At 47.1% G+C, this 22,862-nt stretch overlaps 1 protein-coding gene across 2 annotated transcripts; it reads left to right on the top strand.

Moving 5' to 3' along the window:
- Positions 1 to 8,822: 8,822 nt before the first annotated feature.
- Positions 8,823 to 13,092, top strand: LOC127305451 (putative disease resistance protein RGA4). 2 transcript variants are annotated; one of them, XM_051335867.2, is made up of 5 exons: positions 8,823 to 9,002; positions 9,140 to 9,332; positions 9,499 to 9,934; positions 10,285 to 12,724; positions 12,805 to 13,092. In XM_051335867.2, exons 3-4 carry the CDS (start codon positions 9,536 to 9,538, stop codon positions 12,691 to 12,693), a joined length of 2,808 nt encoding a protein of 935 aa, XP_051191827.1. In that variant the 5' UTR covers positions 8,823 to 9,002; positions 9,140 to 9,332; positions 9,499 to 9,535; the 3' UTR covers positions 12,694 to 12,724; positions 12,805 to 13,092. The 2 variants fall into 2 exon arrangements, with proteins under 2 accessions (XP_051191827.1, XP_051191828.1); XM_051335868.2 differs by having other exon boundaries at positions 12,815 to 13,092.
- The last annotated feature ends 9,770 nt before the right edge of the window (positions 13,093 to 22,862 follow it).

The following is a 22,862-nucleotide window of genomic DNA, read 5'->3' on the forward strand; positions in this document are numbered from 1 at the left end:
CCAAAGCCAGGGCACGCCGCCCTAGTGGTCGAAGCACAGATAGGAGGGTTTAAGATGAGCAAAGTCTTCATGGATGGAGGAAGTGGACTCAACTTGATATTCCTTGACACAATTCAGAGTATGGGGATCACCATGAGAATGTTGGAAGACTCAGATACTCGCTTCCATGGGATACTCCCTACTTCACCAGCGTACTCTCTTGGCAAAGCATACCTGAACGTCGTTTTCGGCAAACCCGACAACTTCAGGAAGGAGAAGATCGAGTTTGAAGTCGTGAATTGGGAATCGCAGTATCACGCCATACTCGGGAGACCAGCTTATGCCAAGTTCATGGCTGTGCCACACTATGCATACCTCAAGCTGAAGATGCCAGGGAACAACGGGACAAACATCACAGTCTACGGAAGCTTCTCGCGCTCGGACAATTGTGATCGTGACTTCCAAAGGATTGCTGCAAAGTTTGGGCCACAGCAAGGGGCTGTCGACCCTCTGCCAAAATTGATGATACAAGAAATCAAGGAGGAAAAACTCGACAGGGAGATCAAGAAGAAGCCAACTCCTGAAGCACCAGCAGCAAAAGCATCGGCGGAAAAAGTTTCGGCAGTGGCCAAAGCAGAAGAGATAGGAGGCGGCAAGACGCTAACAATCACGCCCAAGCACTGACGAAATCAATAGCTGCCGGCAACCATCAGCATGGCAAAGAAATCGGAAGATGCCTCTGAAGAAGAGAAGAACCCCTTCCTTGATAAAACACTTCCTTAGTTTTTAAATTTTTCCTTTACTTTACACAGGGCCTCTTGTTTTTCGCCCTCTAGTTTCGTATTTACCTTCTCAATAAACACTTAAGTTTCGATTCTTGTTAAAGTATTGCAGTCATCTAAAGCATCTGTGACCGTGCTGCCGCCAAGTAACGGCATAACTTAACGCGCGGCGGAAGATAGCGCCCAGGGCAAAAGCCTCTACGAGCACTGCAAAGAAGAATAAAGGACATTAATCCTCCCATCTGCTTCAGATGCCTCTACGAGTGCCGTACAAAGCAAGAGTTTGGAAAACTTACACACAACCCACGCTCGATATTTCACTTATGAAAATATCAGAGAGCAACGGGCTCATCGGCAGAATCATTACACCCGAAAAATTCGGGAATGACCGTCGAAATTTACAAACGGTTGAAAGGAAAGTTGCGCATACAACAGGTTTAGCAAAACCTGCAACACGAGCTGATCACTCATAATGATTTGCTAACCAACTAGTACACATACATCCAACGGGCAATTACGCTTCGCACCTTTGAATATTTGCCAACGGCATGGTAAAAGTACATATTCATGTATCAACCAGATAAAAAGTTTCGGCTCAAAAATCCGAACACTCGGATGGACTAGCCAATACAATTTACAAAAGTAATTTTACGCCTTTACATCACCCTTGCGGAATTTGCTTTTCCTCAGGTACCTTCGACATCTCCTCAAGCCTGTCGACAATTATATGGGCAGGTGCTAAAACCTTCGGGTACAGATCCTCGAAATCACCAGTTGCATTGGCGATAGACAACAAGCAAGCTGAAGGATAACAAGCAAGCACAAGGGCAAGCGTGCACTTGGCCCCTGCAAAGACTTGAGATCTTACTAGCTCCCGAACCTTCTTGGCGCTTCCAAATTCAGACATCAAAGTCAAAAGGGTAGGGGGGAACTGCATTCAGAGAAAAAATTGTTTTCCAAACTACCCTCATAGCCCTGTAGCACTTGTCAAAGAACTGGTGGACCTGTTGCACTCGATCCTGAAATTTGATGACAACCGAGGCCTTCGAGTGTTCCCGCCAGAAAATCTCTTCGGATGAGGAAAGCTGAGTCAAAGCATGCACTCGCTCGTGTATCCGCTTGTTCTCTTCCGCATGATTCAACGCTATGACTGCCAAAAGTGTTAGTAAAAACTCAGACAAGAAGTTGCTAGCAAACAGGCAAAGGGATCAGGAAACTTACAGTTTAAACTTTCGATAGCCTTATGCAGCTCGCCAAGAATGTACCGCTCCACGTCGGCTGCAATCTCGCTCTTTTTATTGATGATGACAGCTAAGGCATAAGTGCTACGTAAGTCCTTTTCCATCTGCGTGATCCGGTCTTTCATGCGCTGGATCCGATCGTTTTCAGGAAGAGCACCCGACGAGTCGTCTGCAAACGAGGGTACTGGGAAGACCTGCAGAAAATACTGATTATAAAGAGGTGATGGATATGGTACAGCCGAACATCCAAAATAACTCCCATCGGGAGAAGTGCAAGAAAGTGATATCATAACAAAAGTGTGCTAACAACACTGCTAGCACGGAGTTTATTACAAGCATGAGTTTTGCGGCAGAGCAATGTTTCGCATCAGCTCAAAGCACAAGTTTGTTACAAGAATCAAGGGAGCTGGGTTTGAGTCGATAAACTGGGGCCAGCCAACGACTTCCTTGATGAAACTAGTTCAAGGAGCTGACGGGCACAAGTAAGAGCATACGCCTTAAAGGTGCTCAAATCAACAGGTTGCCCATCTTGCTCTTTTGGAAGACCCTTAGTCATTTCCTCGATGTCACCCTTAAAGCCGTAACCCATCATAAGCTGGAAGGCAAGGACAGCACCAAAAGTGCGCGATGTACGCTTGAATACCTCGATGACCTCCTTGGTGTCAACCGCGAAGGTATCGATCAGCTGTCCCAGGGTCTTCTCTTGCTTGATCTTGGGGAAGATCATCGAGTGCATCCGCGCCAGAGCACCCTTCCCCTTCACAAGAACCTCTTGTGTAAGCTGGTGAGAAGCGAGAATCGTTGATACAGCGTTCGCTGGGGAGTTATTTGGAACTCTCTCCAGGGCATCGACAGGGATGTTTGCTGCCTCTGCAGTAGAAAGGGAAAAATTCAGTCATTGACAAAAAGTTTAAATCCATAAGAACGTCATTCGACAGAAGTATGTTAGAGATTACCAAGCAAGGCCAAAGAAGATTGACGAAGGACTTCATCCTTTTCGGCTGCTCGAGCCTCAGCCACCAGCCTGGATGCTTCCTCCTTCTTCAGCTTCTCTTTCAGTCTGGCCAGCTCCTCCTTCAGAGAATCAATCTCTTGGCGAGCCGTGGCAGCTATCTTGACTGCGCCATCCAGTTTCTAGGAAGAAGATTCGACTTCCTCTTGCACCCGAACTTTGTCAGCCTCTAGGGAAGTGAATCGGGAGGCGAAAACCTCCAGAGAAGAAATAACGCCTCGCAGGTCCTTAAGAGAGAAAGAAAAACAATTAAACAAGGCACGCTCCAAGAAATCTGTATTGCGATCAGAAGAGGACTTACAGAAAAAGGAGCCGCAGTAGCAGCAGTTGGAGAAATATCCTTCCCTTTGGAAAGGGAAGACGCAGTCGATGCTTGAGCCATGGGGGCAGCCTTAAGAGCCGAAGCTTCGGAAACCACCACGACCGGCGAAACAGCATCAGATTTGGCCTTTTTAGGAGGAGGCTCGATAAAGCCCTCGTCACTGCAAAAGTAAACAGTCGACTGTGATTATAACAGGGGTATGAAAAGTAAAAAAGGCACAGTATAACTTTCAGAAAAGGACTACTTACATGTCGAAGAGATCATCTTCATCGGCAAAGCCGCCGGTTGATCTCTTCGCAGGAGAAGCTCTGACCCCTTCCGCAGCTGCATCAACAAAAGTATCACGATCAGTGTCGACGTTACGCACTGATCCATCTGCGATACAAGTGTTATCGGCTGAGGAGGGAAGATCAGCGTGGGCAACTTCAAGATCCATCGGACCATTATATTTATCCTCTAGACCTGTTTGCTCGGTGGTGTGAAAATCTACGGGGATTGAGGAGCCTCTCCCCTCAGAAGTATCATCCGGTGAATCACGTGTATTTTCAGAAGCCATAGGGATCTGGCGAAGAAAAATGACAAGTAAGAACAAAGGTAATCATGTCGGCTAAGCAAGAAGCTATAGTAGAGATGTGAAGAAAGGAAAATACCCCTGATGGTGGATGATCAACGTCAAGGGGAGCATAAGAAGAGATCAGCGGAATCGAATCTTCCTGGTTGAAGGAAGTAAGGCGACGGACTTCATCAAGTAACTCTTTCTCTGATAGATCGGCAGCATTAATCCTGGTCTCATCCTTTGGACCTGAGTACAACCACATCGGGTGAACTCTGGCCATGACTGGCTGGATTCGGCGCTTCAGGAACACTGCTGCCACCTCCGTACCAATCATAGTTTGGCCGTCAGCCTCTTTGATTCGAAGGAATTTGGCAAACAATTCTTCGGCTGAGGCCCTTTCGTCGGCTGAGAGAATGTTCTTCCAAGAGTCCTTGGGCTTGGCTTCAGAAACATCGGCATAGCAGGGGAGTCGACACTCGGGTGACGAGGAATCTTTGACGTAAAACCATTTCAGCCTCCATCCTTGCACGGACTCTCTCATTGGAAAATTAAAGTAATTAACTTCTGAGCGAGCAACAAAACCTACTCCTCCGGTGACAAAGTACCCATTACTACTGCTGTATCTCTTCACATAGAAGATCTTCTTCCACAGCCCGAAATGAGGTTCAATACCCAAAAACGCCTCGCACAGGGTGATGAACACAGCAACATGAAGGATTGAGTTGGGGGTAAGTTGCCATAATTGGATTTCATATGTCCGCAAGAGATGGAGAAGGAATCCATGAGTGGGGAGCAAAAGGCCTCGGTGAAGGAAAGATAAGAACATCACAGAAAATCCAGCAGGGGATCAGGCCGAGAAATCGCACCTGGAAGGATCACATCTCCCGCGTCGGAGGATATCAATCCTAAGCTTCGGGACCTCTTCTCGTCACGCTTGGTGACGGTTGAAGCTACCCAGTCCCCAGGTTTGACCATTGAGCTCGACGGCGCTGGCGGCGCCGGAGCTGGGGGAGGGGCGCTCGGAGCGCTCCCCTTCGGAAGAGAAGAGGAGGACTTGGCGGCGGCACCTCCGCTGGTGGAGCTAGCGGCGGCGGCAGTATTCTTCTTCTTCACCATCGCGAGATCTGAGGAAGATTGAAAAAGCTGTGGTGGCGGCGCGACAATGGCGAAAGAAGGAAGAAGGGGGAGAATGATGAGATGCTGCGGGAACCGTGGAGAAGATTGAGAATTTTTTGCCCTTTGGAGATTTTAAGGAGAAGTTAAGAGTTAAGTAAGCACGTGGCGCTTGAGGAAGGGGAGGAACTGACGGCCCACTACGCCCACGATTGCGCGAAAATCGAGGAGCCACCTCGATCGTTACGCGTATAGTGGTCAAGCCCTAAAACACTGATTGAACAGAGCTAGGGCTATCCCGTCATGATGAGACCCGTCAAATCAGCCCGCAGCAGTTACATGTCAGCAATGACGTCATAAATTGGAAGCATTCGAAGGAAACATAAAAAGTCATCGGATGAAGGATTTGAGTCCACGCACGGATTGCAGGCATCCGAACCTGGACTCGGGGGCTACTCCCATCGGGAGCGCTGACGCGCATCCGATAAAAAGAAGATTCGACAGAATAAGCGGTCGAAGAAAAAAGTTTGAGTCTGTACCCAGACTCGTTAATTACTCCCATCGGGAGGATGTGATGCACACCCGTTAAAAAGTTTTTTGCACTCCAGGATTATGCCCGGGGACTTGATTCTGTGTAGAGTAACGTTGTTTTGCCATCGGCAGTTAACCAACAAAAGTTGGGCACATTACTCATTATCCTTTGCGTGAAGAAAATGTATCGGATGACCTATGAAGACTTGCGAAAAACTCGGCAGAGGAAAGTATTCGAGTAGTACAACTTGAGTCTACGCACGGATTGCAAGCATCCGTACCTAGACTCGGGGGCTACTCCCATCGGGAGCGCTGACGCGCACCCGATAAAAAGAAGATGGAGCAGAATCAAGATGAACAAGAACAATGAAGGAGAAGAATATCATGAGAAGACGTGCATTAGTCTCTACCCGAATTATCTTCGGCTAGACACTCGGGGGCTACTGACGTGGGCACTACCCTTCAAGTAACCGACGTTGCCCTATCCTATATTGACCAACTGGAGGCCCATGAAGACACCCGAAGGCTAGATGGCCCACTAGGTCGGCGCACCAGAAGATTCCTTGACGGGCAAGACAAGGAAGCTAACAAACAAGGAAAGATTGGATCTAAACTACTGTAAATCTAGTCGTACTCGGTTAGGACCCTTGAGACCTGGCCTCCTATATAAAGGCCAGGAGAGGGGCTGCCGAAGAACACGAACAATCTTAGCAATCTTAGCCCGGAAAAGCTTAGAGTTAGGTAACCCTAGCAATAGCAATCTCGACTAGATCTCAGCCGAAGTATTCGGCACCCCATTGTAACCCATTGTCATCATAATCAAAGAACAGACAGGCAGGACGTAAGGGTTTTACCTCATCGAGGGCCCCGAACCTGGGTAAATCGCTCTCCCCGCTTGTCTGTGAACAGATGTCTCGTGTCAGCCTACAGGATTCCATCAACCCTAAGCCCCTATCGGAGGGCATTGGCGAGGAGTACCCTCGACAACCTAAAAACCCTATACCGATTGACGAAACTCCAGAAAGATTCCAGGGACGCCGCCGCCATCGCGAAACTCCGTTTCGGGGGACAGAAGTCTCTGTTCCGGCACGCCGCCGGGACGGGGAATTGCCCCCGGAGTCATCTCCATCGACACCACCGCCATCTTCATCGCCGTTGCTGTCTCCCATGATGAGGAGGGAGTAGTTCTCCCCCGAGGCTGAGGGCTCTACCGGTAGCTATGTGGTTCATCTCTCTCTCCCATGGTGTGATCTTTATGTGATCATGAGCTTTGTATCACTATTAATCTATGTGCTACTCTAGTGATGTTATTAAAGTAGTCTATTCCTCCTCCATGATGTAAAGTTGACAGTGTGTGCATCATGTAGTACTTGGCGTAGGTTATGATTGTAATCTCTTGTAGATTATGAAGTTAACTAATACTATGATAGTATTGATGCGATCTATTCCCCCTTTCATAGCTATTGTTGACAGTGTGTATGCTATGTTAGTACTCGGTCTAAATTGCAACGGTCTATTATGCACTCTAGAGGTTACTTTAATATGAACTCCGGATGCTGTGGAGCTTATTTACTCCGGCTTGAGGTGTGCTTTTGTAGCCCTACACAATGAATGGTGTTTGTTATCCAACAAGAGAGTGTAGAAAGTAGCATTTATTTATTCAGTTATGTGATCAATGTTGAGAGTGTCCACTAGTGAAAGTATGATCCCTAGGCCTTGTTTCCAGATATCGAATCACCGTTTATTCACTGTTCTACTGCATGTTTACTTGCTGCTATATTTATTTCAGATTGTTATTAGTACTCATATTCATCCATATCACTTGTATTTCACTATCTCTTCGCCGAACTAGTGCACCTATACATCTGACAAGTGTATTAGGTGTGTTGGGGACACAAGAGACTTCTTGTATCGTAATTGCAGGGTTGCTGAGAGGGATATCTTTGACCTCTACCTCCCTGAGTTTGATAAACCTTGAGTGATTCACTTAAGGGAAACTTGCTGCTGTTCTACAAACCTCTGCTCTTGGAGGCCCAACACTGTCTACAGGAATAGAAGCGTGCGTAGACATCACATATGAATTGATGAACCATCTTGTTCTTATTCTATATCTATTTGATGATCCAACTTGTTCCATTGTTTTGCATCATATAATGTTAGATGCTTCAAACTCTCAAAATGTATAAGCACCAACTCGAGGACAAAAACTTCCCCTTCATGCATTGCTACAACAAGCTCCAAGGTTGCAAGAATTGAGATGACCTCCTCCACACTCTATTGAAGGACGGGGAAGATGGGTCGGTCGATCCAGCCGACGCCTCCACCGGGCGCCCCATTGGCAACAAGAGGGCCAAGGCCGAGAGGAATGCGGTGCCGTTATTGGCAGCTGTGGACGCCTCCCTCGAGAAGATGATCAACTCATTCTCGGTTGAGAACAAGGAAGCGTCGGATAGGGCCGCCGTCGTGTGGAACTCAATCCTCGACAAGCAAGACATGAAGATCGCGTTGGAGAGGGAGAAGGTGGAGGCGGCGAAGATGGAAGCTCACGCTGCTGCCATGAAGGCCACCAACGATGCGACGCAACTATCGTTGGCCAAGATGTCGCAAGAATACAAAATCTTGATGGACGACATGGAGAAGATGGACCAGTTGGCGCGGATGTGGCACGAGATGTACCACGAGCGCATCAGCCAAGAGGTGACGGCGGCGCGAGCTGCGTCGGTGTCTTCCCCGACACCCTCCACGTTCATGTCTCCGCCGGCACCCGCACCGTCCACGTTCATCTCTCCGTCGGCACCGTCGACGTTCATACCTCCCCCGGCGACCGTGGATCCTGTTGCAGCGACAGAGCTGCCGCCGGGGCTCGCCGCCGATGAGGACGTCGTCGAGGTTGAGCCACATGTGACCTCCTTCATCTGATCAGCTGGCTTGGAAGCTCTTTTTTTGCGCCGGAGATGGCGATTTGCTGGCCGTATATTGGGCCAAACTTCATATTCAAAAATCTATTTGAATTTGCTGGTCGTGTGTTGGCTCAAAATTTAAATTCGTGAACTTATTCGAATTTCTATGCTTTTATTCGAATTTTCAAATTCAAATCATCTATTGGAGCCGTCGTATGGGCGCGCCGATGTCGGAACAGCTCCCCCAAATGGAAGATGTTGTGCCGCCATTCCCCATACGACGATACCGGCTACCCTGCCGGCAACTATTTAGGAGACGCGGGTGGAGATGCTCCAAGTGGCCAGAAGCTTTGACATTTTCTACTAGGTGTCATACGAGAGACTTGGTCCAGCTATCGGAACTGGGTCCTTCCCCGAGCGGGGCAGAACCGTTGACATGCAAGGCTTCCTTTTCTCGCACACGCGGTGACGCCACCGTATGCCTGAATCCTTCCGCCACGGCGCCACCACCCCTCGCTCGGCGTGATCTGCCTCCAGTTGTGGTCCTCCGCCCTCCTGCCGCCCAGGTACTCACCGCGATCAACCATCTCCAAATTCCTCCAAAATCTGCTTCTGCTCGATTCCGTCCGCTCCTTGTCCTCCACGACTGAGAGCACATCCGCTGGTGGTCGCCTCTTACCCCGACGGTGACTCCTCCTTGTAGATTCTGTCCTCTCCGCTCTCCCCCGCGACCTTGTCCATGGCCCTCGCCGGATATCGCGTCTGAGGAGCTCTTGCTCGGTGAGACGGTGACCCTGTCTGCAGCTCCCCATTGCCGCCGGCCCGTAGCTTGCCGTCACCGCTGTTCGCGTCTCCTCCTCGTCTCACACTATATGTGCCGTTGGGAGTCCTTACAGGTGAGCCTCCTCTGTTTCGAGTGATCCACTCTGAAATCCCCAACTCCAACCTGAGCTATTTGAGGTTGCTCTCTGTAGATGTACTTTTAACCGGTAATCTTCCATGGATTTTACTCTACCTGGAATATTTGTCTTACCTTTCTTCTGCTATGTGAAACACCTCCAGCAAATCTCTAAGAACTGCCAAGAGCTTGCTGCTTTCAATGGCGGATCCAGTAACCGCTGCTATTGCAGTAGGGTGGGGCCTGCAAGCCGTAGGATGGATCGCCTCGCCCATCATATCCGATATTTACAAGAAAGGCTCCTCCTTCCTCGGCTTTGACGCATCGAAGAAGCTGAAGGAACTTGAGCCCAAGGTTTTATTGCTGCAGCGGGTGATGGAAGCCGTCGAGGAGAGCCCTGACAGGCCTCGTTTGGAGCAGCTGTTTAAGGATCTTAAGACGGCGTTCTATGAGGCGGAAGACATCTTGGATGATGTTGAGTATCACCGTCTCGAAAAGCAGATCCAAGATGGAAAGCTGAAATCAGACGGTGATTCGGCTATACGTTGGGTGAAGAAGAAGCTCCACTCTGCCATGCCAAGCCCCCCATTAAAAGATCAGGTTTTTTCTTGCCCACAGAAGATGAATGTGTTCTACTTTCTGTTAAGCCAACAACGTTCTTGTGCCATCAAGGTTCTCTGGAATTTATGCTCTACAGACCATATAGCCAGTTAGGCGGACAGCTCGTAGCAAACAAGATTTTTATCTCACTGCAGGGCATAACAATTGTCATGAATAACATTTTCCACGTCTTTGCAATATTTAGTTAGCTTGTGAAAGTTATGGTCAATATTGTTTTTTGTTGACAGTATGTCAATTTCTAGAACTTCATATATTTCTAAAAAAGGGGTACAGTATATGAAATACACTTCATTCTTAATCATATTAATCGTTGTTGTTTGGATTTATAGGAGAGTGGCATGTCAAGAAGTCAATTGAAAAATAGCTTTGAGAAGATAGAAAAGGTTATAAATGATGCATGCGAAATTTTGGAACGGCTGAACTTGCCTCCCGTAACTGATTATAATTGGAGACAAGTGGTTCCTCCCAATTCCCGTAGTGCAGTCACTACTGCAGCTCCTCCGCTGAAAGTAATTGGTCGAGATGAGGATCGTGACAAGATCATAGAAATGCTTCATGACAAGGAATGCGATGGTCACGAAAGCACCAACATTGGTTTATGTTATTCTGTAATTGGCATTCATGGCATCGCTGGGTCCGGGAAATCAACTCTTGCACAGTATATTTGTGACCGTGAGAAGAAAGACAAGGACGAGGAGAAGGTTGGCCATTTTGACCTGGTAATATGGATTCATGTTTCTCAGAAGTTTGATTTGCAAGCCATTTTCACAGAGATGCTTGAGGGGGCTACAGGGAGGCCATCCTCTGAATTCAAGAACAGTAACACTCTAAGAGAGAATCTGGTGAAGGAACTGCGTGGAAAACGGATTTTATTGGTACTAGATGATGTCTGGTATAATATTCGGGATGCAGGACACCATGGCGAACTAGAACAGGTACTTTCTCCGCTGCAGATTGCGAAGACTGGAACCAAGATACTGGTGACTAGTCGAAGCAAAGATGCATTGGTAGCTCTGGGTGCTGTGGGAGAGAGATGTATTCCAATATCTGATCTGAATTATGATGTCTTTCTTCAAATGTTCATGCACTATGCACTTCGAGGTGCAGTGGTACCTGGGCATGATGGAATAAAACTCCAAATGCTTGGGGATGAGATTGCCAAAAAGCTGAACAGATCGCCTCTGGCAGCCAGAACAGTGGGTGCACAGCTATGCCTAAGACCGAATGTAGAGTTTTGGAGAAGAACTAGAGACCGGGATCTTTTAAACGAGACAATGGGAGCTTTGTGGTGGAGCTACCAGCATCTTGATGTGCAGGTCAGGCGATGCTTTGCTTACTGCAGTATTTACCCCAGAAGACGTCGTTTGGAACGTACTGAGTTAGTTCAGTTGTGGATGGCTGAAGGGTTTATAAAGACAACCAATGCTGAAGAGGAACCGGATGGTGTTGGTCAGGATTACTTTGATGAATTACTGTCAGCCTCATTTCTGCAGCTAGCGGAGAGAAAAATGGAACATGGATGTGAGGTTGATTACTTCACTGTTCATGACCTGCTGCGTGATTTAGCAGAGGAGGCCGCCATTGGAGATTGCTTCAAAATCGAGGAAGGTTTCAGAGGAGAAGTTCCTCCAGATGTTCGTCATATATTTGTCGGGAGTTGTGATAGAAAGATGCTTACTGAGAAAATATTTCAATTGCAGAATTTGCGCACACTTATCATGGATTATCCCTTGCAGATTGAATTAAGTGATGGAAAATTCTTGGAGAGCATGTTCACAAGGTTACAGAACTTGCGTGTGCTGGTTTTACGTTTCAATGGAGTAGTTGGTGGTCATATCTTCTCACTCCCGGCATCTATTGGACTGTTAAAGCATCTTCGGTATTTCTATTTTCGTATGGATATACGAATGGATCTTCTTTTACCATACAGTATTACCAAGCTTTACCACATTCAGCTGCTAGATGTTTCTGCAGCCAAAGGTATGGATTTTTTCGGAGCTAAACATATGAGTCAGCTCATCAACTTGCGGCTTGTAAGCTCAGGGTTAGATATTCCAAATATTGGTAGGCTTAAATGGCTCCAAATTTTACGAGGCTTCATTGTCAAGAATAAAATGGGATACGAGATACGACAATTGAAGCAATTAAACAAGCTTAAAGGCGCGCTGGCTATCATGGGTCTTGAGAATGTCAGAGGCAAGGAAGAGGCTATTGAAGCCAGTGTTGCACAAAAGGAAGGAGTGACAGAACTTTCATTTGAATGGAGTGATAGGAGTTGCAGTCCAGAGGTTGAAGCGGAGGTGCTTGAGGGTCTTTGTCCATCGAAGTATCTTGAGAGACTCCGAATTAACAATTACCAAGGTTCAACGTACCCAAATTGGATGGTGAGTAAGCAGAACGGTGGCCCAGAGCATTTGCGTAATCTATTGCTCGAGAACTGTAGCCGTCTGGAACCTGCTCCTGAGCTTTTTGAGGTCTTTGTTCATCTTCGTTGGTTTAGGCTTTGGCACAGCAATTGGGACGCCTTGCCAGATAACATGGAGCAGCTGACGTTGCTCCAGGTACTAGACATCAATCGTTGCCCGAACATTCGTTTGCTTCCATCATTACCCCAGTCCCTTGAGAAGTTTTGTCTGCAAGCCTGCAACGAGGAGTTCACAACGTCCTGCTTAACAACTGGTGATCCAAACTGGCAAAAGATTCAACACATTCCAATGAAAATCATTAGGCGTGATTAAGAGTCTTCCAGTTGCAGCAATAAGTTGGAAGGTACATACACGCAATTCTTTTAAGAGGTCAATTAAGAACCGTTACAATCCATCCTTACGTTCTTTCGTCAATTTTTGTAGTACACATCAGATAAATGCTGAAGAGTGAGGATGGGAACTGAAGAAGCTGTCTCACAGTCTAATCCGTCAGCCTTCCTGTCAATCCTCGGGCTTTACTGTACTGCATTTGCTGGGTTTAAATTTTTTCGTTCTACACGGTGGAATTATAAACTGTTAACTTCTTTATTTATTTACTATTGGTTTGTAATAACGTGGAAGGATGGACACTGAATTTATGTGTGTGCTCTGGTTTGTAATCTTGTGAGAATATTTGCTTCATTTGATTAATTTCGGTTTAATTGCCATTTATGTCTGGGTATGCAGTTGGTGTTTCGTAAGGGCATCTCCAGCGGCGCGACGCAAACGGACGCTGAGCGACCGTTTGTGTCCACCGTGACCGGAAATGCGTCTGGGGCCTGTTCCAGCGGGGCGACGCAAAGTGACCGGGCTGTCCGCGGAGACGCAAACCTGGCCCAAATATGCGCCAGGTTTGCGTCTCGGCGGACGCGCAAAGTGTCCGCTCGCTTCCCCACCGGGCCCGCCTGGCAGCGGCACAACTACTTCGTCTTCCGCGGTATTACTTCTGGGCGGCGCGCTGCAGCCTTTGCAGGGGCCGCGTTAATGGCGTGCCTTGGCTTCCGCGAGCGTGCGCAGCTAGTAGGCGTTGCACTGGCAGGCCATTGAAGGCGAGATGGCGTTGGAGCCTTAAAGGGACGCTGCTGGCGCCCATTTCCCCGACCAAAACCATTGGCAAAATCCCACAGTAGCCACCACACCGACGCCATGGGGAAGAAATGCTGGCCGTTCCGGAAGACGAAGAACGACCAGGAGGCTAGCGGCTCGCGTTCCGGCAAGAAAGCACGGGTCGGCCGGTACGTCCGCGTTGACCTCGCTCGGCAGCTATGGGAGGAAAACCGGCCGGTACCATGGCCGGACGTGAACTTGCCGGGAGGGGGCTGGTACCTGAACTCGCGGCGCGTGCCGGTCCCCCCCGTGCCGCGCTCGGGCCGAGAGCGGCGCGACGAGGTGCGGCGCCGCCGTGCGGTGTTGCCGCCGGATCTGCGAGAGGATCCGGCGTACGCGCTAAACTCCTACAAATGGATTTCCTTCGGGGCGTGGGAGTTCGACGCGCGGCGCCGCGCTGCCTACCTTGCCGACGTAGACTACTTCGAGCGCGAGATCGCCGCCGAAGAAGAAGAGAACGACCACGAGGACGCGGACGAGGACGAGGACGGCGACGTGACCATGCCGCAGTACGACCACGACGACGGCGGACCGGCGTGGGATCCGGAGAACCAGCCGCCGGACATTTCAGAGGAGGAGGCCATTGCCATGGCACTCGCCAACAGCGAGCAGGACGAGCTCAACGAGCTCGCTTTGTGGGACGGGCTCGCAATCCAGCTCCGCGAGTCAGCGCTCGCGCAGGGGAGGTCGGCGACTCCTCCGGCCACGCCGACGCGTTCCAACGTCCGCGCTCCGCCTGCTGCTCCAGCGTGGGATCCCTGGCCACAGCCTCCTGCCCGTGCGGCGGTACCTCCTCCACCGCCGGCGTACGCGCTTCCATGGCCGACGCCGCAGCTGATTGACCTCGTCAGCGACGACGACCAGTAGACAGCGCCTATTTTAGCACCCCTTTCTGACTTTTTTATGTCCTTTTTATTATCATGTAAATTATGGCGTATGAATGAAAAAAAAATTATCCGTCGTACCGCTGGAGCCACCCCGACGCAAACGGACACCCGGACACTTTCGACCATTTGGCCCGACGCAAACGGACACGACGCGTCCGTTTGGACGTCCGAAATGCGTCGCGCCGGTGGAGATGCCCTAAGAGCACACCTCAATATGTTTCTTCATCTCCAGGAGTAAGCCTCTCGGTTCAAACAAATGTCAGGTTCAGGGAAGTTTATTCATCTTCAGAAGTGATTTTCATACGCACTAATAAGTACTCTCTCATCGGTCCCTTTTAATTGATTTAAATTTACTACAAAATTATACTCCCTCTGGTTCATATTAATTGACTCTAATATGGATGTATCTAGACACTTTTGTTCTAAATTTGAGTCAATTAAAAATGAAAAGAGAGTGGACGCATCTTTTGCAAAACAAGCTGAACAATGAGCACGGAGACATGCATGAAAAGGTAGTTTGGTTGCACCGTCCTTTTGTTGCGTCAGTCTATATTTCATCCCAATTGCTTAAAAGCGCAGCTGCGCTCTTTGGACAGATCGAGCGCACCCTTCCGCGACCGCCGGTTCGAAGCTCGAACCTTTATCCGTGATGTAATCCTCTTCCGCGCACTCGCTTCTTCAAATCACGCCGTCCTCCCCCACCCATTTCCACTGGCACCCCACGCCCACCCTCTAATTTCTCCCGCAGCGCAGACGCTGGCGCCCCTCCGCCGCACCAACTCAGGCTCGCGCCGCCGGGAGGAGCGAACCTGAATACGGGACGGGGTACGCGGAAATCGTGTGTCCAGAGCCCGCCTCGGCGGCCGCGTCCTCCTCGTTTACTCCAGAACTGCTGCTGGCTCACTCTTCGTCTATGGCGGAGAAGGAGGGGAGAAGCCGAGCTGGACAGATTGGTGGAGAGCGAGTGCCAGCAGGGCGTCCGCCATGGGTGGTCTTGACGGGGCCGGGCGGCCGGATTCGCGTGCTGCATTTGGTGGCTCGATGTTCTCCTGCACGCCGATCCACCCTTTGGGATTTTATTTTGTCCAGTCAAATATTGTTCTTTATCGAAAAAAGTCAAATATTGTTGGCTCATCTCATGCTTAGCGAACTTAATTCTCACGGCATGTACAATGACTAGCCTGATAGCGCAAATTTTTGGTGCTCCATGACACAGCTTTGGTGCGTGATGAAGCAAGTTTATGTCTCATAAGGCAATTTTGGTGCTTGATTGAGCAATTTTGATTCTCAACACTTTGACGTATTACAAAACAATTTTGGTGCTAGTAGAACAATTTTGTTGCCCGACATAGCAACCTTTGGTTCCTGACATAGCAGATAAATCATGGGCATCTTGTCAAATTTTTTCATTTTTTTCTTACGTTCACCTTCTTTTTCAACCCCTTTGTTCCCCAAAGAGCAATCCATCTCAGGGAAAAAAAAAAAGAAACAGAACCAGCCAATCCCTCCACCCCCGCACACTATGTGCCTCCTGCCCGAGCAACTTGGTGACACAGGATTCACTTTTTGTACCATGCACAACAATGTGTTATCTCAACAGAGTAACTTTGGGCGCAATTTCGGTTTTCGAGATAGCAACTTTGGTGCTTGATAAGACAAAACTGGTGCTTTGTGGCACAATTTTGGTGTCCTAAAGAGCAATTTTGGCCCATCAGAATAATTTTGTTGACCACCGACGCAATTCTGGTGCCCAAAAGAGCAATTTCGATGCCTAACGGTGCAATTCGGGTACCGGACTATTGGGTTTCGATGCAGAAAACAAAAAATCCTACGACGGATATACATAGCCAAGATCTATTCTATATAGATGCAAAGTATTGGATGGGATCGGTGTTCATACCATTGAAGACCGAAAAGCCTAACGTTCACAATGAACGTTTGTCGATGAAGTTCTACGTTGACGCCGACCTCAGGGTCGAGAAGAAGTCCAACGATGAAGCGCTCCAAGTGTCGCACCTCCGCAGTTCTACACACGTATGGTGTATAGACGTCAACCGGGTGCCGGTCCAGCGACGCGGCGGAAGAAGATGATTTGGACCGGTGTCCCGAACAACACGACAGCGTGTAGTTGGAGGAGAATGTTCCAATCATGCGCACGTCCCTAACTCGGGAACACACGTGAGGGAGAGGAGAGTGGAGGGAGAGAGAACTCAGCTTTGATGAATGAGGGGGCATCCCTTGGGGGTTTATATGGAGGCAAGGGAGGAGAGGTGGGGCCACCTGGGGGAAGCCGCCTGGCCTCCCTCCATGCATATAGTGGCTGCTGGGGTTAGGGTTTGGGGTGCCCCGGCCCCACCAGGCTAGCCTCCCATCCTTATCCCCTTGCCTCTTTGGCCGACCCCCTTTGGGCCACCTTGGTGGCCCCCTTTTAAAGGGGTATCTTTTTTTCTTTATATTTATTTATTTAATTCAACCAATTAAATAATAAACATATATGCAAGTCTCGGAACCATTCGTCAACCCCGAAACTTATTCTGCTTCCTCTCCGGAACAATTCCCAAAGCATCATATACCCTTAAGTGTGCCACCATACGGTTTGAGTAATGCATAGACATGATCGAGACACCTCTCTGATCAATGACCATCAGGGGGTTCTGGAAAACCATAACGGTCCCTATGCATACATGAATAAGTTTATCGTTTGAATCTCAACGTCAAGTCCTATTCCTTTTGTATCACGATACATTTGTTTGTCCGAGACTTGATCTTCGGTATCTGCTATACCTTTGTCCTATCTCTTTATAAAAAAAACACAATTCAACTCGGTGTGAAGCGCGCAATTGTCCAGCATGCGTGCAAAGCTCGGTGTGAAGCGCGTTGATACGCAAGTCGGAGTTGTCCAGTATCAATTGTTGAAGAGAGGCCCAAAGCACAGAGGTTGTGGCATCGTCCTTGGATACGAGGTTAAAGAGCTCGGTGGAGATCTGAGTGTAGATCGCGAAGTCATCCTTCACCCAACGTGGATCGTGAGCCTTCGGAGTAGATGTTGGATGAATATGGTGGCGAAGACCGCAGCGGCCGCGGTGGATATGGAAGAGGTGGCGCCAATGATAGTAATTGCGAGTGGCGAGATCAAGCGAGATCGGTATAATCAGGAAAACATCAGCTATTGTATCGGCTAGAGAAATTTGAGCTGAATGTAGAATGTATTGGTGGGTAACTGAATTTGGGGTAGAGGAGGAAGTAGACGAGGAGGGAGCTCTGGCGGCGCGGAACTCGTCCATGGCGAACAGATGTTGTGGCGGGGGCAGTAGGGTTGGCGGCGGTGCCATGCCGAGGGTGAAAACCTAGACGGCTGATACCATGATAATTGAAGAATAATAGTTGTATTGATTGGAGACTCGGTGGGTTGTTTATATAGTTGTACAAGTATTGAAGTGGCCAATAATAGTTGAGATAGATTACAATTCCAACTAACGAGAATATACTATAATATAGTATCTAGCAACGCTCGCGCCGCATCGATGCCGCCCGGCAGTAGTGACGTGCAGAAGACAAAGTGGACGCCACCCAAGGATAAATGGCATAAATGGATCAACGCGGACACGTCGGTCACTATACGCCGAGCCCATTCGTTTCGACGCAAATGGATAGGTTTGGTACGTTTGCGTCGGAGATGCCCTTTTCTGCAGCTCATCGAGCGTAGATTCAGCTGGTGGTCAGTCTAGAGGATGGAACCAGCTTAGAGCATCACTAGCAGATCTTCCAAACCACAAACCCTATATGCAGCTATCCAGGCCACCTCAAACCATATATACGGATTGAAATTTAGACGCACAGATCAGAAACGGCATAACAAACTGCATAATTTAAACAAGGATTCAGGACAGAATTTGTTCGTTACATAGGGGAGATGAAACGGCGGAGCCTAGTGCTCCTCTTTCTAGGTTAATGGCGCCGCCGCAGCCTGATACGCGTACAGCACGCGTCCGTTGGGAACCCCAAGAGGAAGGTGTGATGCATACAACAGCAAGTTTTCCCTCAGTAAGAAATCAAGGTTATCGAACCAGTAGGAGTCAAGAAGCACGTGAAGGTTGTTGGTGGCGGAGTGTAGTGCGGCGCAACACCAGGGATTCCAGCGCCAACGTGGAACCTGCACAACACAATCAAAGTACTTTGCCCCAACGTAATATTGAGGTTGTGAATCTCACCGGCTTGCTGTAAACAAAGGATTAGATGTATAGTGTGGAAGATGATGTTTGCGAAGAACAGTAAGAACAAGTATTGCAGTAGATTGTATTCGATGTAAAAGAATGGACCGGGGTCCACAGTTCACTAGTGGTGTCTCTCCAATAAGAAATAACATGTTGGGTGAACAAATTACAGTTGGGCAATTTACAAATAAAGAGGGCATAACAATGCACATACATATCATGATGAGTAGTGTGAAATTCAATTGGGCATTACGGCAAAGTACATAGACCGCTATCCAGCATGCATCTATGCCTAAAAAGTCCACCTTCAGGTTAGCATCCGCACCTTCCAAAGATAAGTTGCAAACAACAGACAATTGCATTAAGTATGGTGCGTAATGTAATCAACACAAATATCCTTAGACAAAGCATTTATGTTTTATCCCTAGTGGCAACAGCACATCCACAACCTTAGAACTTTCTGTCACTGTCCCAGATTAAATGGAGGCATGAGCCCACTATCGAACATAAATACTCCCTCTTGGAGTTACAAGTATCAACTTGGCCAGAGCCTCTACTAACAACGGAGAGCATGCAAGATCATAAAGAACACATATATGATAAATTGATAATCAACATAACATAGTATTCCATATTCATCGGATCCCAACAAACGCAACATGTAGCATTACAAATAGATGATCTTGATCATGTTAGAAAGCTCACAAGATCCAACAATGATAGCACGATGAGGAGAAGACGACCATCTAGCTACTGCTATGGACCCATAGTCCAGGGGTGAACTACTCACACATCAATCCGGAGGCGATCATGGCGATGAAGAGTCCTCCGGGAGATGATTCCCCTCTCCGGCAGGGTGCCGGAGGCGATCTCCTGAATCCCCCGAGATGGATTCGCGGCGGCGGCGTCTCTCGAAGGTTTTCCGTATCGTGGATCTCGGTACTGGGGTATTCGCGACGAAGGCTTTAAGTAGGCGGAAGGGCAGAGTCGGAGGGCTGACGGGGGCCCCACACGCTAGGGCGGCGCGGCCCCCCCTAGGCCGCGCGGCCCTATTGGGGCGGCGCCTCGTCGCCCCACTTCGTATCCCCCTCGGTCTTATGGAAGCTTCGTGGAAAAATAAGACCCTGGGCGTTGATTTCGTCCAATTCCGAGAATATTTCATTTGTAGGATTTCTGAAACCAAAAACAGCAGAAAACAGCAACTGGCTCTTCGGCATCTTATCAATAGGTTAGTGCCGGAAAATGCATAAATATGACATAAAGTATGTATAAAACATGTGAGTATCATCGTAAAAGTAGCATGGAACATAAGAAATTATAGATACGTTTGAGACGTATCAAGCATCCCCAAGCTTAGTTCCTACTCGTCCTCGAGTAGGTAAACGATAACAAAGATAATTTCTGAAGTGACATGCTATCATAATCTTGATCAATACTATTGTAAGCATATGTAATGAATGAAGTGATTCGAAGCAATGGTAAAGACGATGATTTAAACAACTGAATCATATAGCAAAGACTCTTCATGAATAGTACTTTCAAGACAAGCATCAAGAAGACTTGCATAGGAGTTAACTCATAAAGCAGTAGATTCATAGTAGAAAGTTTTGAAGCAACACAAAGGAAGATATAAGTTTCAGCGGTTGCTTTCAACTTCAACATGTTTATCTCATGGATAATTGTCAACACAAAGTAATATGATGAATGCAAATAAGCAAGTATGTAAGAATCAATGCACAGTTAACACAAGTGTTTGCTTCTAAGATGGAAGGAAATAGGTAAACTGACTCAACATAAAAGTAAAAGAATGGCCCTTCGCAGAGGGAAGCATGGATAAATCATGTGCTAGAGCTTTTCAAGTTTTGAAATCATAAAGAGAGCATAAAAGTAAAGTTTTGAGAGGTGTTTGTTGTTGTCAACGAATGGTAGTGGGCACTCTAACCCCCTTGCCAGACAGACTTTCAAAGAGCGGCTCCCATGATTATTTTATTTTTGGGTGACACTCCTTCCAACCTTTGCTTTCACAAACCATGGCTAACCGAATCCTCGGGTGCCTTCCAACAATCACATACCATGAAGGAGTGTCTATTTATTTTAGTTTTATTTAGATGACACTCCTCCCCACCTTTGCTTTCTCAAGCCATGGCTAACCGAATCCTCGGGTGCCTTCCAACATTTCACATACCATGGAGGAGTGTCTATTTGTGATTAACTGGGGATGGGAACCCCATTGCCAGCTCTTTTTGCAAAATTATTGGATAAACGGATGAAGCCACTAGTCCATTGGTGAAAGCTGCCCAACAAGATTGAAAGATAAAACACCACATACTTCCTCATGAGCTATAAAACATTGACACAAATAAGAGATGATAAATTTTGAATTATTTAAAGGTAGCACACGAAGTATTTACTTGGAATGGCAGAAAATACCATGTAGTAGGTAGGTATGGTGGACACAAATGGCATAGATTTTGGCTCAAGGATTTGGATGCACGAGAAGTATTCCCTCTCAATACAAGACTTAGGCTAGAAAGGTTATTTGAAGCAAACACAAGTATGAACTAGTACAGCAAAACTTACATAAGAACATATTGCAAGCATTATAAGACTCTACACTGTCTTCCTTGTTGTTCAAACCCTCACCAGAAAATATCTAGACTTTAGAGAGACCAATCATGCAAACCAAATGTCAACAAGCTCTACGGTATTTCTTCACTAATACGTGCAAAGTATATGATGCAAGAGCTTAAACATGAGCACAACAATTGCCAAGTATCAAATTATTCAAGACATTATACCAATTACCACATGTAGCATTTTCTGTTTCCAACCATATAACAATTAACGAAGCAGTTTCAACCTTCGCCATGAACATTAAGAATAAAGCTAAGAACACATGTGTTCATATGCAACAACGGAGCGTGTCTCTCTCCCACACAAAGAATGCTAGGATCTAATTTTATTCAAACAAACAAAAACAAGAACATAAGGACGCTCCAAGTAAAGCACATAAGATGTGATGGAATAAAAATATAGTTTCACTAGAGGTGACCTGATAAGTTGTCGATGAAGAAGGGGATGCCTTGGGCATCCCCAAGCTTAGATGCTTGAGTCTTCTTGAAATATGCAGGGATGAACCACGGGGGCATCCCCAAGCTTAGAGTTTTCACTCTCCTTGATCATATTGTATCATCCTCCTCTCTTGATCCTTGAAAACTTCCTCCACACCAAACTCAAAACAAACTCATTAGAGGGTTAGTGCATAATTAAAAATTCACATATTCATAGGTGACATAATCATCCTTAACACTTCTGGACATTGCACAAAGCTACTGAAAGTTAATGGAACAAAGAAATCCATCAAACATAGCAAAACAGGCAATGCGAAATAAAAGGCAGAATCTGTCAAAACAGAACAGTCTGTAAAGACGAATTTTTCTGGGGCACTAAACTTGCTCAGATGAAAATGCTCAAATTAAATGAAAGTTGCGTACATATCTGAGGATCACTCACGTAAATTGGCAGATTTTTCTGAGTTACCTACAGAGAATACTACTCAAATTCGTGACAGCAAGAAATATGTTTCTGCGCAGTAATCCAAATCTAGTATGAACCTTACTATCAAAGACTTTAGTTGGCACAACAATGCAATAAAATAAAGATAAGGAGAGGTTGCTATAGTAGTAACAACTTCCAAGACTCAAATATGAAACAAAAGTGCAGAAGTAAAATCATGGGTTGTATCCCATAAGCGCTTTTCTTTAACGCCTTTCAGCTAGGCGCAGAAAGTGTGAATCAAGTGTTATCAAGAGATGAAGCATCAACATCATTACCAGGGGTGTTGAGAGTTTCCTCAACAATGCATTGTATCTGGTCTATGCAAGTAACTCCTCTTTGTACGCTTTTAGGCTTACTATTCTCATCAAACAAATTTTCAGGAACAAGCCAAGCATAGTTATTTTCTAGAGCTTCATGCATCCCTGGGAGCTTACTAGGTGTCGGTACTTTAATCTCCCCACCATCATTAACATTATTAGTGTACCTTATTCTATCCATGTCCATCTTTTCAAGTGTTCTTTTAAAATCAGTGAACAAACCAAGCCTCGTATGCTTAATAAAAACTTTTCTAGCTTTTTTAGCTATATCTTCAAATTCTCTAAGAAGGACTTTTAAAACAAAATCTCTCTTTTATCCCATCTCCATATCGGAAAGTGTAAGAAACATATGTTGTATT

This window comes from Lolium perenne, chromosome 6 (assembly GCF_019359855.2).
Source record: "Lolium perenne isolate Kyuss_39 chromosome 6, Kyuss_2.0, whole genome shotgun sequence".
Classification (NCBI taxonomy): Eukaryota; Viridiplantae; Streptophyta; class Magnoliopsida; order Poales; family Poaceae; genus Lolium; species Lolium perenne.